The 17,153-nt window shown below is 44.1% G+C and overlaps 1 protein-coding gene across 1 annotated transcript in view; it reads right to left on the bottom strand.

The window, feature by feature from the left end:
- Positions 1–17,153, bottom strand: part of arl8b (ADP ribosylation factor like GTPase 8B) — a 41,373-nt gene that overhangs the window by 7,815 nt on the left and 16,405 nt on the right. Inside the window, exon 4 of the mRNA XM_033036754.1 lies at positions 11,898–11,991. Within this exon, the coding sequence (XP_032892645.1) occupies positions 11,898–11,991 (94 nt within the window). The remainder of the gene's footprint in view (positions 1–11,897; positions 11,992–17,153) is intronic.

Raw genomic sequence — 17,153 nt, forward strand, 5'->3', positions numbered from 1 at the left:
CACACATGAATAAATAAACTGATAGTGCAAATAAGAAAGTGGTTGGTAATAATCAGAGTTTTGTCCGAGCCAGGTTTAATAGCCTGATGGCTGAGGGGAAGTAACTATTCCTGAACCTGGTTGTTGCAGTCTTCAGGCTCCTGTACCTTCTACCTGAAGGTAGCAGGGAGATGAGTGTGTGGCCAGGATGGTGTGGGTCTTTGATGATACTGCCAGCCTTTTTGAGGCAGCGACTGCGATAAATCCCCTCGATGGAAGGAAGGTCAGAGCCGATGATGGACTGGGCAGTGTTTACTACTTTTTGTAGTCTTTTCCTTTCCAGGGCGCTCAAATTGCCGAACCAAGCCACGATGCAACCGGTCAGCATGCTCTCGACTGTGCACCTGTAGAAGTTAGAGAGAGTCTTCCTTGACAATCCGACTCTCCGTAATCTTCTCAGGAATGTAGAGGCGCTGATGTGCTTTTTTGATGATTGCATTAGTGTTCTCGGACCAGGAAAGATCTTCAGAGATGTGCACGCCCAGGAATTTGAAGCTCTTGACCCTTTCAACCATCGACCCGTTGATATAAATGGGGCTGTGGGTCCCCCTCCTACTCCTTCCAAAGTCCACAATCAGTTCCTTGGTTTTGCTGGTGTTGAGGGCCAGGTTATTGCGCTGGCACCATATGGACAGTTGCTCGATCTCTCTTCTGTACTCTGACTCATCCCCATCAGTGATACGCCCCACAATAGTGGTGTCGTCAGCGAACTTGATGATGGAGTTCGCACTGTGGTTCGCTACGCAGTCATGGGTATAGAGTGAGTACAGCAGGGGGCTGAGCACGCAGCCTTGAGGTGCTCCCGTGCTGATTGTTATTGAGGCTGACACATTTCCACCAATACGAACAGACTGTGGTCTGTGGACGAGGAAGTCAAGGATCCAGTTGCAGAGGGATGCGCAGAGACCCAGTTCTGCGAGTTTGGTAACCAGTTTGGAGGGGATGATTGTGTTAAATGCCGAGCTGTAATCAATGAATAACAGCCTGACATATGAGTTTTTGTTGTCCAAGTGGTCCAGTGCGGAGTGGAGGGCCAGCGAAATCGCATCCACCGTTGATCTGTTGTGGCGGTACGCGAACTGCAGTGGGTCCAGGTTTTTGTCGATGTAGGAGTTGATTTGCTCCATGATCAACCTCTCAAAGCACTTCATCACCACCGGCGTTAGTGCCACTGGTCGATAGTCATTGAGGCATGTCACCTTACTCTTCTTGGGCACCGGTATAATTGATGCCCTTTTAAAGCAGGTGGGGACCTCAGACCTCAGAAGTGAGAGGTTGAAAATGTCCGTAAAAACTCCCGCCAGTTGGTCCACACAGGTTTTTAGAACACGACCGGGTATACCATCAGGACCAGGTGCTTTTCGGGGGTTCACCCCTCTGAAGGATTTCCTGACATCGGCCTCTGTGACTGAGACTGAAATGCCATCGCAGCGAATGGGGGATCGGGAAGGCACATCAGTATTTTCCCTGTCAAAGCGTGCGTAAAACGCATTGAGCTCGTCAGGGAGTGATGTTACACCGGCATTCGAGCTGCCTCCTGGTTTTGCCTTGTAGGAGGTGATTGCATTCAGACCCTGCCACAGCTGCCGAACATCTGTCTCGTCCTCCAGTTTGGAGCAGAAGTCCCTTTTGGCCTTTTTGATGGCCTTACCAAGGTCGTATCTGGTCTTCATGTAGGCCACTGTATCATCGGAGGTGAATGCCCTGTGTCTGGACTTCAGGAGAGTGCGGATCTCAAAGTTCATCCAAGGTTTCTGATTGGGAAACACTCGGAAGGTTTTTGTAGGGATGCAGTCCTCCACACATTTCTTTATGAAGTCTGTAACGACTGTGGCATATTCGTTCAAGTCCGTTGCCGAGTCCTTGAACATTGCCCAGTCTACAGACTCCAAACAGTCCTGGAGTTGTTCTTCTGCCCCCCCCGACCAGCTCTGTGCTGTCCTCACTTCTGGGGGTGCGCTCTTTAATTGCTGCTTGTAGGCAGGCAGAAGCAGCACCGCGGTATGGTCGGATTTACCGAAGTGAGGGCGAGGGATAGAACGATAGGCATTCTTGATGGTGGTGTAGCAGTGGTCGAGGGTGTTAGGTCCTCTGGTGCAGCAGGAGACATGTTGGTGGAAGTTGGGGAGTGATTTCTTGAGGTTCGCCTTATTGAAGTCCCCAGCAATGGTGGTAAATGCCTCGGGGTAAGACGTCTGGTGTTTGTTGACCACGGCCTGCAGCTCCTCCAGTGCCAGATGGACGTCTGCCTGGGGTGGGATGTAGACCGCGGTCAGGATAACGGAGGTGAATTCTCTCGGGAGGTAGAAGGGACGGCACTTCACCGCCAGATGTTCAAGGTGTGGAGAGCAGGAGTTGGACAGGACTGCCACGTCGGAACACCACGCAGAGTTGACCATGAGGCAGACGCCCCCTCCTCTCCCTTTCCCAGATGCCAGGGTACGGTCCATGCGGTGGATGGAGAACCCTTCAGGCTGGACCGCTGAGTCTGGGGAGCTGGGGGTGAGCCATGTCTCTGTGAAACAGAACACAGAGCATTCCCTCAGCTCCCTTTGATAAAGCAGTCTTGCCCTTAAGTCCTCCACTTTGTTTTCAAGGGACTGTACATTAGCCAGTAGGATAGTTGGGAGAGGGGGCCGGAGGCCCCTGCGCTTCATTCTGACCTGAAGTCCTGCCCGACGGCCACGTTTCCGGACACAATGGAGGCTTCCCCTTTGTTTCCAGGTACTGTACTTGCTGTACCTGCTGTTTCTGCGGACCTGCGCTGGAACGGGGATTCCCTCACAGACGGCAGCTCCAGCTCCGTAACGAACGGGGTTTCCCTCAAAGTCGGCAACTGCAGCTCCGTTGTTGCTGGGAGATCCAGCCCGTCGGGGCTGGATTAATTAAAACTAATTAATCCATTACTGAAGGACACACCACTGGCTGTCATCCGCCAGCAGGGGTTTTAGTTGGTTATTAGTTTTGTGGTTGAAATTAAAACTAACAAACCTGCAGAGATATAGATAAATCTCATTTACAAGGCAGAGCACATGGTTCCAGCTATCTTCAGAAATACCTGAAGGCAAGAGGATTTAATTTAGCAAAATGTGACCAGAATCCAACACATAAATGTATAAGGTCATTTTTCTAGTGCTTTTGTTAATCAACACGATCACATTGAAGAGTGCAGGATCTCTTGGGGACAAGTACAAAGCCATGCAAAATGACTTCATTTGACGGAATTGGTTTGTGTATGCAGGACACCTTTCAGTGCAGTAAGGAGTTCAGCTAATTTTTTTACAAGGAGCCTCAACTGAGTTTCATACAGTCTCAGCTCAGCCAATAAAGTATCGTAACATGTTCAAACATAAGTACAGGTATGCATCAGCTTAACTAGAGTTCTTTTGAAATAGGGATTCATTTGCAAGGGATAACTATTCTGATGTCAATCCTCTTTTAAGTACTGTATAAAATACAGTGACATCATTCAGTAAAACAGATGTGCTGCCACATGTACAGTTGTGACTGGTTGCTTTTGTACCTTATTATCATACACCATATGAGTAACTAAATAAACTCTTTTTAAATCTTTGGATTAGGTCACACAGGTTGAGCCTGATGTTTGCCTAGTGATTTATGCTTTAAACTTGCGTGTAGCTGAGAGATGTTTTCATTAGTCCCAAAGTTAAACAAAGGTGCCCTTTAGGTGCATCTTTCCTGTAGCGGAAGGTTACATGCAGTTGAAGATCAGTCATAGCTCAAATGGTTGTACTCACTTGTCAACTTCTAAGATCAAGTAGAACTCCAAGATTTAAGAACAAAAATAAATTAAGTTGACACTGGTTTAGTCCTGACAGAGTGCTGCACTGCTGAAAGAGGCTACCTTTCAGATGAAATGTTCAATTCAGCTTTCCCTCTTGCATACAAAAAGCCCCCGTGGGCACTTTTTCTATACGGAGCCACACCCTGCGACAGACTAATGTCAACTCTGCACTCAAAAACAGCAATAATATCTGACCATTTACCATTGGTTAAGAAGGGTCTCGACCTGAAACTAATGCAGATGGGGCATCTTGGTCACGCATTCCTTCTCTCCAGAGATGCTGCCTGACCCGCTGTTACTCCAATTTTTGGGTCTATTTACCATTGGTTGTTGAGCATGTTACATTAAAACCCCCAACCAATTTTTAAACTGTTTCAAGCTACAAAATGTTTCTGCAATTGACTATACACTGAACTCTTGGGATTTTCTGTACTTTAACTGACCATTTGGCAATAGATCCAGCCCTTAATTGTAACCTTTGGGATTTGTTACTTGCATTTAGAGGTACAGTGCGGAAACAGTTACTTTGGCCCACACCAGCCATCAATTACCCGTATTATTCCAAATTATTGCATTTTCGCATCCTGCACACTAGAGGCAATTTACAGAAGCCAATTAACCTACACGCCTTGGAATAAAGACGGAAACTGGAGCACCAGCAAAAACCCACGCGGTCACAAGAAAAATGTACCAACTTCACACAGACTACACCCGAGGTCAGGATCGAACCCTGGTCTCCAGAGCTGTGAGGCTCTAGCTGTACTGCTGTGCCATTATGCCACCTTTAACTACTGTTTCAATGGAACACAATGTAATGGCCAGAGCATAAATTGTGACAACTAAAGATTAAAGAAACTAACATGCAAAAACACTGATGTTAAATAGAAGTATGTACTCAAAGGGAACAAGCTATTTTATAGTCTGAAGAAGGGTCTCGACTCGAAACATCACCCATTCCTTCCCTCCAGAGATGCTGCCTGTACTGCTGAGTTACTCCAGCATTTTGTGTCTACAAGCTATTTTATAAGATCCATGGAATACATTGGGACATTTCAATAGTGCAACTGTAATATATCAGCATAGAAAATGTCTAAGTGCTAAATATTCAAAATGGAAACTGCAATCATTTACTTTACAAAGAACATGAGACATAGCATAGACATAGCATCCTCTGCTGTTCCATAAGGCATACAACACTCATTTCAAACTAAACAAGCCTAGACACAAAATGCTGGAGTAACTCAACAACGACAGGCAGCATCTCAGGAGAGAAGGAATGGGTGACGTTTTGGGTCGAGACCCTTCTTCAATCTCGACCCAAAACGTCACCCATTCCTTCTCTCCAGAGATGCTGCCTGTCCCACTGAGTTACTCCAACATTTTGTGTCCACCTTTGATTTAAACCAGCATCTGCAGTTCTTGCCTAAACAAGCCTACATATGAATTCATTAATCTGATCTATTGACCAACAACCTGGGGTCTTTTTGCCAACACATTTGTAAAACGGCAAGATTAGAGTGGTTTGCACGGTTACAGACCCAACTACCCTCTGAATGCAATTTCACCAGCCCCTCAATAACCATGCTGCCAGCATATAGAATTTAAGCATTATCCCACCATTCAGGGACCTTGCCTGAGATTTTTTTCCCCTCACACAGCCCTACAATTGAATAGGAAGAAGCCATGTGCTGTGGGTTGAACGGGAGGGAAAAAAATCACTGAATTTGGTAAACAGTGGTAAACAGATATATCCATATAAATTGCTTGTTCACCATGCCAATCAACACAACAGCTGTTGGGCTTTGCAGGACAGGCCGAGATCCCCAAAATGGCAGGGCTCCCCACATAATATAGGCCCAGTTGCACAGTATTCAGGGCCTGGTGTTTGCTGGTGAGCAAGTAGTTGGAACCTGGCTAGTTGTGAACTTGCCAACACCCAACTGGAAATGAAAATAAGTGCTAGAAACTAACAATTATGATCCCATAATTGTTAGTTTCTGCTCCCCTGGTAGATAGTGACATTTCTCAGGCACGTCCTTTCCAAACAGAGGGTGGGGCTGGTGGAGAGAGAAAAGTGACGCCCAGTCTCAAAACCCAGTACAGCAGAGAATTGCCAATGTCAATCATGTGGGAAAAAAATAATTATGTCCCCAACCCACTGATGCAATTACAGCCACACACCAGCTGGTGCAGTTAGTCACAGATGCTGGATGACTGATAGATGGATGTAAAGTCAGATGATCCAGCATTGTATTGCAGCATCATCACTCCTGTCCAACCATAGCCCACAAAGTTTTATATAGCACTGCAGATGCACAAGCAGATATAAAGTTGCAGAGTCATGACACTCAACTGACATCTCGGTACATGTGATATCAATAATCCAATACCAATATAATCTCAATTTTCTACTTCAATTGTGTATCAAGCAGTCTCATCACATAGGCATTTTGTTATCTTAACTGAAGCTTATTGGCTTGGCTTGTATTGTATTTGTATTGTAATTGTAAGGCTTTATTGTATTTGGATAAGGGGGAGAATGAAGGCCAGGGCAGTTTACTGTTCTGGATGTCAATGTGGGAGGTCATGGAGTCGGAGTGCCCTCCAGACGTCCACATCTGCGCAAGGTGCGTCGAGATGGGGCTCCTAAGGGACCGTGTCAGGAACCTGGAACAGCAACTCGATGACCTCTGTCTGCTCAGGGAGAGCGAGGAGGTCATAGAAAGGAGTTACAGGGAGGTGGTCACTCCAAGACCACGGGAGACAGAAAACTGGGTCACAGTTAGGAAGGGCAACGGGCAGAGGCAGGGACTGGTGAGTACCCCGGTGGCTGTACACCTTGAAAATAAGTACTCATGCTTGAGTAAGGGTGGGGGAGACAGCCTACCTGGGGGCAGCGACAGCGGCCGGGCCTCTGACACAAAGACCGGTCCGGTTGCTCAGAAGGGTAAGGAAAAGAAGGGGAGGGCAATTGTAATAGGGGACTCTATAGTCAGGGGGTCGGATAGGCGATTCTGTGGACGCAGACAGGAGTCCCGGATGGTAGTTTGCCTCCCTGGTGCCAGGGTCAGGGATGTGTCTGAACGTGTCCAAGAAATCCTGAAATGGGAGGGAGAGGAGCCTGAGGTTGTGGTGCATATAGGTACCAACGACATAGGTAAAAAAAGAGAAGAGGTCCTGAAAGAAGAATTTAGGGAGTTAGGTAGAGAGTTAAGGAGAAGGACTGGAAAGGTAACAATCTCAGGATTACTGCCTGTGCCACGCGACAGTGAGAGTATGAATGGAGCGAGGTGGAGGATAAATGCGTGGATGAGGGACTGCTGCAGTGGGTATGGATTCAAGTTTCTGGATCATTGGGACCTCTTTTGGGGAAGGTGCGACCTGTACAGAAAGGACGGGTTGCACTTGAACTCAAGGGGGACCAATATCCTGGCGGGGAGATTTGCAAAGGCTACTGGGGAGACTTTAAACTAGTATGGTTGGGGGGAGGGACTCAAATTGGGAAAGCTAGCAGTCAGAGTGTGAAGCAGGGGGCAGAGAATGTTAGCACTCTGACCCAAAATGTAGGGGAGAGAGAAGAAAAAGAAAATAATCACAGATTAAGAGAGGGTGGGTTTCTTAAATGTGTATATTTTAATGCTAGGAGCATTGTAAGAAAAGTGGATGAACTTGGAGCCTGGATTGACACCTGGAAGTATGATGTTGTGGCGATCAGTGAAACATGGTTGCAGGAGGGCTGTGATTGGAAACTAAATATTCCAGGATTTCGTTGCTTCAGGTGTGATAGAATTGGAGGGGCAAGAGGTGGAGGTGTTGCATTGCTTATCAGAGAAGATATTACAGCAGTGCTTTGGCAGGATAGATTAGAGGGCTCGTCTAGGGAGGCTATTTGGGTGGAACTGAGAAATGGGAAAGGGGTAGCAACACTTATAGGGGTGTATTATAGACCGCCAAATGGGGAGCGAGAATTGGAAGAGCAAATATGTAAGGAGATTGCAGATATTAGTAGTAAGCACAAGGTAGTGATTGTGGTAGATTTCAATTTTCCACACATAGACTGGGAAACACATTCTGTAAATGGGCTGGATGGGTTGGAGTTTGTAAAATGTGTGCAGGATAGTTTTTTGCAACAATACATAGAAGTACCTACTAGAGAAGGGGCGGTACTGGACCTCCTGTTAGGAAATGAGATGGGTCAGGTGGCAGAGGTATGCGTTGGGGAACAGTTCGGGTCCAGTGATCACAATACCATTAGTTTCAATATAATTATGGAGAGGGACAAAACTGGACCTAGGGTTGAGATTTTTGATTGGAGAAAGGCTAACTTTGAGGAGAAGCGAAAGGATTTAAAAGGAGTAAATTGGGACAGTTTGTTTTATGGGAAAGATGTGGAAGAGAAATGGAGTACATTTAAAGGTGAAATTTTAAGAGTACAGAATCTTTATGTCCCTGTTCGGTTGAAAGGAAATCGTAAAAATTGTAAAGAGCCATGGTTTTCAAGGGAAATTGGACACTTGGTTCGGAAAAAGAGGGAGATCTACAATAGTTATAGGCAACATGGAGTAAATGAGGTGCTTGAGGAGTATAAAGAATGTAAAAAGAATCTTAAGAAAGAAATTAGAAAAGCTAAAAGAAGATATGAGGTTGCTTTGGCAAGTAAGGTAAAAGTAAATCCGAAGGGTTTCTACCGCTATATTAATAGCAAAAGGATAACGAGGGATAAAATTGGTCCATTAGAGAGTCAGAGTGGCCAACTATCTGCAGAGCCAAAAGAGATGGCGGAGATATTGAACAGTTTCTTTTCTTCGGTATTCACCAAGGAGAAGGATATTGAATTATGTGAGTAAGGGAAACAAGTAGAGTAGCTATGGAAACTATGAGGATCAAAGAAGAGGAAGTACTGACACTTTTGAGAAATATAAAAGTGGATAAGTCTCCAGGTCCGGACAGGATATTCCCTAGGACATTGAGGGAAGTTAGTGTAGAAATAGCAGGGGCTATGGCAGAAATATTTCAAATGTCATTAGAAACGGGAATAGTGCCGGAGGATTGGCGTACTGCGCATGTTGTTCCATTGTTTAAAAAGGGGTCTAAGAGTAAACCTAGCAATTATAGACCTGTTAGTTTGACGTCAGTGGTGGGCAAATTAATGGAAAGAATACTTAGAGATAATATATATAAGCATCTGGATAAACAGGGTCTGATTAGGAACAGTCAACATGGATTTGTGCCTGGAAGGTCATGTTTAACTAATCTTCTTGAATTTTTTGAAGATGTTACTTGGGAAATTGATGAGGGTAAAGCAGTGGATGTTGTGTATATGGACTTCAGTAAGGCCTTTGACAAGGTTCCTCATGGAAGGTTGGTTAAGAAGGTTCAATGGTTGGGTATTAATGGTGGAGTAGCAAGATGGATTCAACAGTGGCTGAATGGGAGATGCCAGAGAGTAATGGTGGATGGTGGGGTTGCGGGTAATGAAGTAGAGTTTCAAAGTCTACAGAGAGATTTATGCCAGTTGGAAGAGTGGGCTGAAAGATGGCAGATGGAGTTTAATGCTGATAAGTGTGAGGTGCTACATCTTGGCAGGACAAATCAAAATAGGACGTACATGGTAAATGGTAGGGAATTGAAGAATGTAGGTGAACAGAGGGATCTGGGAATAACTGTGCACAGTTCCCTGAAAGTGGAATCTCATGTAGATAGGGTGGTAAAGAAAGCTTTTGGTGTGCTGGCCTTTATAAATCAGAGCATTGAGTATAGAAGTTGGGATGTAATGTTAAAATTGTACAAGGCATTGGTGAGGCCAATTCTGGAGTATGGTGTACAATTTTGGTCGCCTAATTATAGGAAGGATGTCAACAAAATAGAGAGAGTACAGAGGAGATTTACTAGAATGTTGCCTGGGTTTCAGCAACTAAGTTACAGAGAAAGGTTGAACAAGTTAGGGCTTTATTCTTTGGAGCGCAGAAGGTTAAGGGGGGACTTGATAGAGGTTTTTAAAATGATGAGAGGGATAGACAGAGTTGACGTGGAAAAGCTTTTCCCACTGAGAGTAGGGAAGATTCAAACAAGGGGACATGACTTGAGAATTAAGGGACTGAAGTTTAGGGGTAACATGAGGGGGAACTTCTTTACTCAGAGAGTGGTAGCTGTGTGGAATGAGCTTCCAGTGAAGGTGGTGGAGGCAGGTTCGTTTTTATCATTTAAAAATAAATTGGATAGTTATATGGATGGGAAAGGAATGGAGGGTTATGGTCTGAGCGCAGGTATATGGGACTAGGGGAGATTATGTGTTCGGCACGGACTAGAAGGGTCGAGATGGCCTGTTTCCGTGCTGTAATTGTTATATGGTTATATGGTTATAGTTATCTCCTATTACCAAAGTACCAGCCTTCAGACTGTCATCAATGCCATGGATGCTGCTGGGGTGTCTTAGATTAAACCCATTATTTCTTATCTCACTGCAACTTAATGACCATGTCCCAATTAGATAGGTATTCGAGACTTTTGACCAAAGCAAGCAAATTTTCCAATTTCAGGCTGCTGCTTATAGTGAGCTGTTGTTTCTTATCATACGCTGAACTAGTTATTCCATGATTACTCAATGCCAGAGGTTCATTCCTTCCTTTCTCCTTGGTTACATTGTCATTACATTCTCAGGGAAGTTGCAAATCATTAACCATTCTTGTACTCAACCACCAATTGTTCGTTCAGAAAACATTATTCAGCTCTGGGGTGGCTGTTTTGACCCCTTTACAACTCCTCCCCCTTCTGTCGTGGCATAGACTGACTCCCCTACCCCCTCCCCAATTTTTGCACATCCCGAAACCTGGACTTTCCACTCGTCATTTAGATTTAACTTTAATTTCATGTTACATGTATCTTGTTGTGTTTTATGACTGTTGGCAGACTCATTTCCCTCCGGGGATAAATAAAGTTCTATCGAAGGTAGACAAAAATGCTGGAAACTCAGCGGATGAGGCAGCATCTATAGAGCGAAGGAATAGGTGACGTTTCGGGTCGAGACCCTTCTTCAGACTGATTTGGAGGTGGGGCCCACCCAATCACCCCCTCCCTGGTACTTTCCCTTGCAACCGCAGGAAATGCTACACTTGTCACTTTACCTCCCCCCTTGATTCCATCCAAGGACCCAAGCAGTCTTTCCAGGTGAGGCAGAGGTTCACCTGCACCTCCTCCAACCCCATCTATTGCATCCGCTGCTCTGGGTGTCAGCTGCTCTACATCGGTGAGACCAAGCGTAGGCTTGGTGATCGCTTCGCCCAGCACCTCTGCTCGGTTCGCACTAACCAACCTGATCTCCTGGTGGCCCAGCACTTCAACTCCTCCTCCCATTTCGAATCCGACCTTACTGTCATGGGTCTCCTCCATGGCCCGAGTGAGGCCCACCGCAAATTGGAGGAGCAGCACCTCATATTTCGCTTGGGTAGTTTACACCCCAGCGGTATGAACATTGACTACTCCAATTTCAGGTAGTCCTTGCTTTCTCCCTCCTTCCCCTCCCCTTCCCAGCTCTCCTACAACCTACTGTCTCCGCCTCTTCCTTTCTTCCCCCCCACCTCCACATCAGTCTGAAGAAGGGTCTCGACCCAAAACGTCACCTATTCCTTTACTCTGTAGATGCTGCCTCACCCGCTGAGTTTCTCCAGCATTTTTGTTACCTTCGATTTTTCCAGCATCTGCAGTTCTTTCTTAAAAATAAAGTTTTATAATATCATAGTGTATTTACTACCAAATCCATAAGAAAAATGTAACAAACTCCCACGTTCACCTGACTCAGTGAAAAAGTTCTTCAAATTTAAGAACCAAGGAATCTCGTTTAATTTCTAATTTGCAGAGTTGAATGAAAATCTGTCTAGTTTATTGTAGGCACCTTTAACAAGTCAAATACACTTGCCAGATTTAAAAGTATGTATGCTCTTGCCACAATACATGTTTATATTAATAAAAATGCATTAAGTAAATCTAATGAAACAAAAATATGTAAACAAAGACTGCTAATCAGTTTAATGTAGTCATATATTCAAGTACTCACAGGGATTCCTTGCAGCTGTGGTTTATCTAGCAGATTGTGAAGTTCATTTCTGGAAGCCTCTATTTTATCACGGTCTGCAGCATCTACCATGTAACTTTAAAAGGAAAGACAGCACACACTGAGTATTTATTCTACACAAGTAATAAACCATATTTTGATTAAATCATATACAATTCAATGCCATAACTCATATATTTGCAGCCTGCAATTTTGCAATCAATCGGCACAAAGCATTCAAGTTATGGAGCTGCAGTGGAAGTCACCTTAGATAGCTGGTTATTTTTAAACTGTGTAGTTGTAATGCTAGGCTCGATGGCAACTTACCATGGTTTTGTCTAATAAATTAGTTATCAGTCTCCTATGGATAGCTGGAAATCTAAATGGAAATAATTTCTCCCATTTTTAAATGTAAATGATTATTGGCAATAGTATACATACACTATATTCAGCTGACGTTCGTGCATCAGTAGCTTGTACACCAGGCACGTGCCGTCAGGGTAGGCAAGGTAGGCAGTGCCTACCCTGACTAAAATTATGAAATGGTATTAAATATAAATAGTAAAGGTAAGGGAGAATTATGCCGACCTAAGAGATCGATCACTTAGGTAGGCATAATTCTCCCGTGCCTTTCATCCGCAGTACATGTAATACGTGAAAGTATGTGCAGCTCACGTGCCGTTGACGCTGCTTCAAGCCTTCAATGACAAGTGGTGCTGAAGGCAGCTGAAATTCTGCCTTTGCACCATGGACTGCGTACTGCGCATGTGCAGCAGCTTACTGCGCATGCGTGGCACAAGTTTCTTGGCGGGTTTTACAAACATGGATTGTCATTATCTTAAGAATATTTTAAGAAAAAAAGAGAGAAGAATGGAGTTCGTGTATAAAATGTGGTAAGTAAATTTCTTTGAGCTATATGTTTTTAAATACCGTATTTCCCAGCAATGAAGACGCTATTTGTTACCCAAAAATAAGGCATGAAAATTTACCTGCGTCTTGGAGGCCGAAGGTTAGGTTGTTAGCCAAGAAAGGTAAACTTGACTATCCCTCATTGCTGGCAGCTGATGGGAAGCGGCTGTAGAGTGGGAAGCGGCTGTAAAAGGACAGCGTCGCTGGGACGGGCAGGGGAGTTCCTTTCACAGCATGTGGGGAGTCTGGCCGGGGGTAAAGTTGCAGGGAGGGCAGGAGCGTTGCGAAGGAGGGGGTCGGGGATCATGCCAGCAACTCACTCACTGTTCAGTGAGGGGACCGGCTCAAGAGCAAAGGTCATAGAGCGGAGCGGGTCAGCGGGCGATGGATAACAGGAGAGCAGGCGGTGGAGCACACTCCTGTGTCAGCGCGACCAGAGGACCAATTTTAGGTTACTCGCGCCGACACAGGAGTGAGCTCCACCGCCTGCTCTCCTGTCATCCATCGCCCGCTGACCCGCTCTTGAGCTTGTCCCCTCACTGTCCGATGTGCATTGAAAGACACGGACTGGGCAGTGAATGCCATGCAGTGCAACCCAGCGCAGCAAGTGAGGCTATGTCCTGCTCCCGGCTGCAGTTGGCATTTAAGGATTTGCGGGAAGCGACTGACATGAGTGAGGCCGGCGAGCGGCAGGAGAGAGCTGTTCAGACGGAGAGCACTGCCAGAGGTGAGTGGGCCAGCAGAAGGTGCTGAGGTCCCGGCGGCCACTCGCAGCCACCCGAGCTACTTCCCTCCCTGGCCACGGTAGCGGTGAGTGAGTGAGTTGCTGGCATGATCCCCGACCCCCTCCTTCTGAACGCTCCTACCCGTGCTGACCTGGGCCAGACGCTGTGAAAGGAACTCTCCCCCTAATTGGTCCCTTGAACTAGTATTGTCATTCAATAAGATCACAACTGATTCAACTTGTCCTGGTGTGCTCCTGTTTTTCCCACCTCTCCACCTACCGTCACCCTCCTCACCCCCACCCATTCAGTAATTCAGATTGCAGGAGATTTGGAAGCCTTGGGCAAATTGAATTGTTAACTTTCTTTATTTTTATTTTATTTTTTGAGCGTGAGGAATTCTATGTCCCGCCAGCCTTTTTTCAAAATTTAGCAACTCAAAATGGAGGTGCGTCTTCATTGCCGGGAAATACGGTACTTTATTAAGAGATACGGCTTTTGAATACAAATTACTTCATAAAAGTCGACTGACAGAGGAGAACAATCTACGCATGCGCGCTTTAAGATTTTTAAAAAGCCGACTGACTGCCTACCCTGAGTTATTACTCATGGCACGTGCCTGTTGTACACTGATTGCAAGATCCTAGAGCAGCACAAGAACAAGCCTTTCGGTCCACCACATCTGCACTGAGCATGTCAATCTAAACCAATCCCATCTGCCTGCACATGGGCCATATCCCTCTATCCTCTGCCTCTTCATATATCTGCATGGCTCTTAAAAATAGCTATCTATCGTATTGGTTTCTTCCACCTCCTCCAAGCTTCTCCTCCAAGAACCTACCACTATGTAAAATGATGTGATGCACAAATCTCCTTTAAACTTACCCCCTAACATAAATCTATGGTCTCTGATATTTGATATTAAGGCTGAAGGGTCTCGACCCGAAACGTCACCCATTCCCTCTCTCCAGACTTGCTGCCTGCCCCGTTGAGTTACTTCAGATTTTTGTGTCTATCTTTTTGATATTTCCACCCTGAAAAAAAACTAACCATCTACACTAGAGTTAAGACAAACCACAGTAAGCAATGGAATTTTCATTACAAGTACATGATATCCTTGACTATTGATCTTCACTGAATGTTTATATAGTGAATACACAAAGCGCAATCATGCACTCTTACAAATGAGAGCTTTATTTTAAATTAGGTATTTAAATGGTTCCATTACCCCAATTGTGACTAGCTGACAATTTCAGCATTCAATAAGGATTATTCTCAGTTTACTTTCCTACCCGTTGGACACAACACTGTTCCTTCGTCCAAGTCTGCTAACACAGATCACAAATGGCCAATGCTCCAGCACTGATCCTTGTGCCAATGTACTAATTACAGTTTTCCAATCGAATTATAATCCCTTCACCAGAATAATCTAACAATGCTAATAATGACATTTGTTTCCCTAGTGTCTTTCTTCTTATGACTGATTGTTTCAGGTTTCTTCCTCTTTTGCCCTCAGTTTTCTAATTAAAAGGGATGTTTCTAGTGCCTCCTGCCATAGAGAAATACAAAATACTTGTGCAAAGTCTCTGCCTTTTCCACATATTCCAGTGATAATTCTCCATCTCATCGTCCTAGGAACCAAAGTTTACTTGAGCAACTCAATTATTTTTATGAATTCAGAGAAGCCATTTCAAATTTATTGACAGTTTCCTCAATCTATATAGATTAAGGGGGCTGAGGGGTCATTTTATGGAGGTGTATAAAATCACGAGGATATTAGAAGGACAGAATCTTTTACTGTGGATAGGGGAATCTAGAACTGTGGATTTAAGATCAGAGGGACAAGATAATGGGAACAGGAAGGGCAACTTTTTCAGAGGGATGGGTTGCGTTGGGGGACCCGGCCTCCCGTGTGACTGGGACCCAACCGGCCCAACTTAGTCTAATGAATTTATAAAACTGCCCTGAATTCAATCTATCAGCTTGAACAGGAAGTTATTATTACCAATGTAGTTGATCCAACCCATATGAAGATTGCAAATGCCCACAATTCATACAATATCCTCTTTGTGGTGCACCACCTTCCCCCCATTAGTTAACGATTTATACTTTGCCCTACAGTGCAGCTAATGTTCGGGAGCTATAGATGACTACAAGTCTCCAACATGCGGATGCTTAAATAAATGAAAGATTTAAAATTAAATTCACAAGACACTACTGCAAATAATTTAGGAAATGTAATTTCTTTATTCGAGCATTGGCAAAGTGTATATTAAGCAATATTATAAAGGTAGGACAGGGAAGCTAAGTAATTGTAGACAGGTTAGGCTCAACGGGTGTTGGGAAATCAGATCTATTATTAAAAATGAGGCAGGCAATGATTGTCATCTGATCAGAGAACCACCACATATTTGTAAAGGGCAAGTTACACTTTGCGAATCCTGTTGGGTACTGCCCAAGGATATCATTAATACTTTTGGTTAAGTCCCAGGAAACCATAAAACTAAGGTTGAAGCTCCTAGATTTAAAACTGCTTAAAATGAGCCGAGTAATAGAGACTGAATATAATAATGAACAGTTTGCTCAAAACATCCAGGCTGGGTCACAACCCCATTCACATATTTACTACTTCAACAACAGAATAGAAAGCCAAATTTCCAAATTTAGCGATGATGAAAATAGAGAGCATTGCATCACAACAGACAGGAGCATCAGTTTACATGAACATTAATAAATTAGGCCCAAGTATAAAATAAGATTAGCTAAAGAGTAGCTCCTATGCATGCGAGACTCTTATCCTCATCCTCTAACACTTCAGAGCTATCTACCCTCTTATCCTATGGCCTCAAAGCCAATTAGCTTTCCATTCTGCCATTTATCCTCTGCTCCACAAGCTATGACCTATTAATTTGATACTTCATGGGAGGCAGTTTGGAAATTTGACTTGCACATAATTTTACATTACATCTTCTAAGGATTCCATGGGGTTAATCAATCTACAATCCCTTTTGAACTTCCTCATAATACATTTTGCTAGATGTACTTAGTTTTCTCCTTTAATAATTCTATTAGATATCCAATCACTCTTAAGCCCTTTGAAGCTTTAGATATGTTCAAATAGACAATTTAAATATGTATAACAATGCCTTCTCCATTACATTAATTTCTAACAAATTGTCAAATTAGTAACACCTCCCTCTTTTTTTCTGGATTCTTCAAAAAGGTGTATGTAAATGATTCAAACCTAGAATTTTTGTCAGCAAAGTTTGACTGGCTGTTTCATCCATTTCATCCAGTGGTTATCTTTTTCAAATTTTAACTGATCTCATATGATCGCCTGATTTGTATCCCTGATAAAACTAGTTACTAATTAACAAAATGGTTGAGGTAAAATAACAATTTCCTCAGTATTCTGTTGATGCAACCAATTATGGATTTCTAAATGTTGCAATTCAAGCACCACAGGTCATGCCTGTGGGTGGTATTCCTAGAAAAACCCTCCATATTGCTACTTTCCAGGTGAAATTAGATCACCAGTGAATGTGTCGAGAAACAAGAGTCGGAAAAATATCTATTTATTCCCCCCCCCCCATACAAATTCTGTCAGAGCAGATTTTTCATTATTTTA

The sequence above is a fragment of the Amblyraja radiata genome, chromosome 18, assembly GCF_010909765.2.
Source record: "Amblyraja radiata isolate CabotCenter1 chromosome 18, sAmbRad1.1.pri, whole genome shotgun sequence".
Classification (NCBI taxonomy): domain Eukaryota; kingdom Metazoa; phylum Chordata; class Chondrichthyes; order Rajiformes; family Rajidae; genus Amblyraja; species Amblyraja radiata.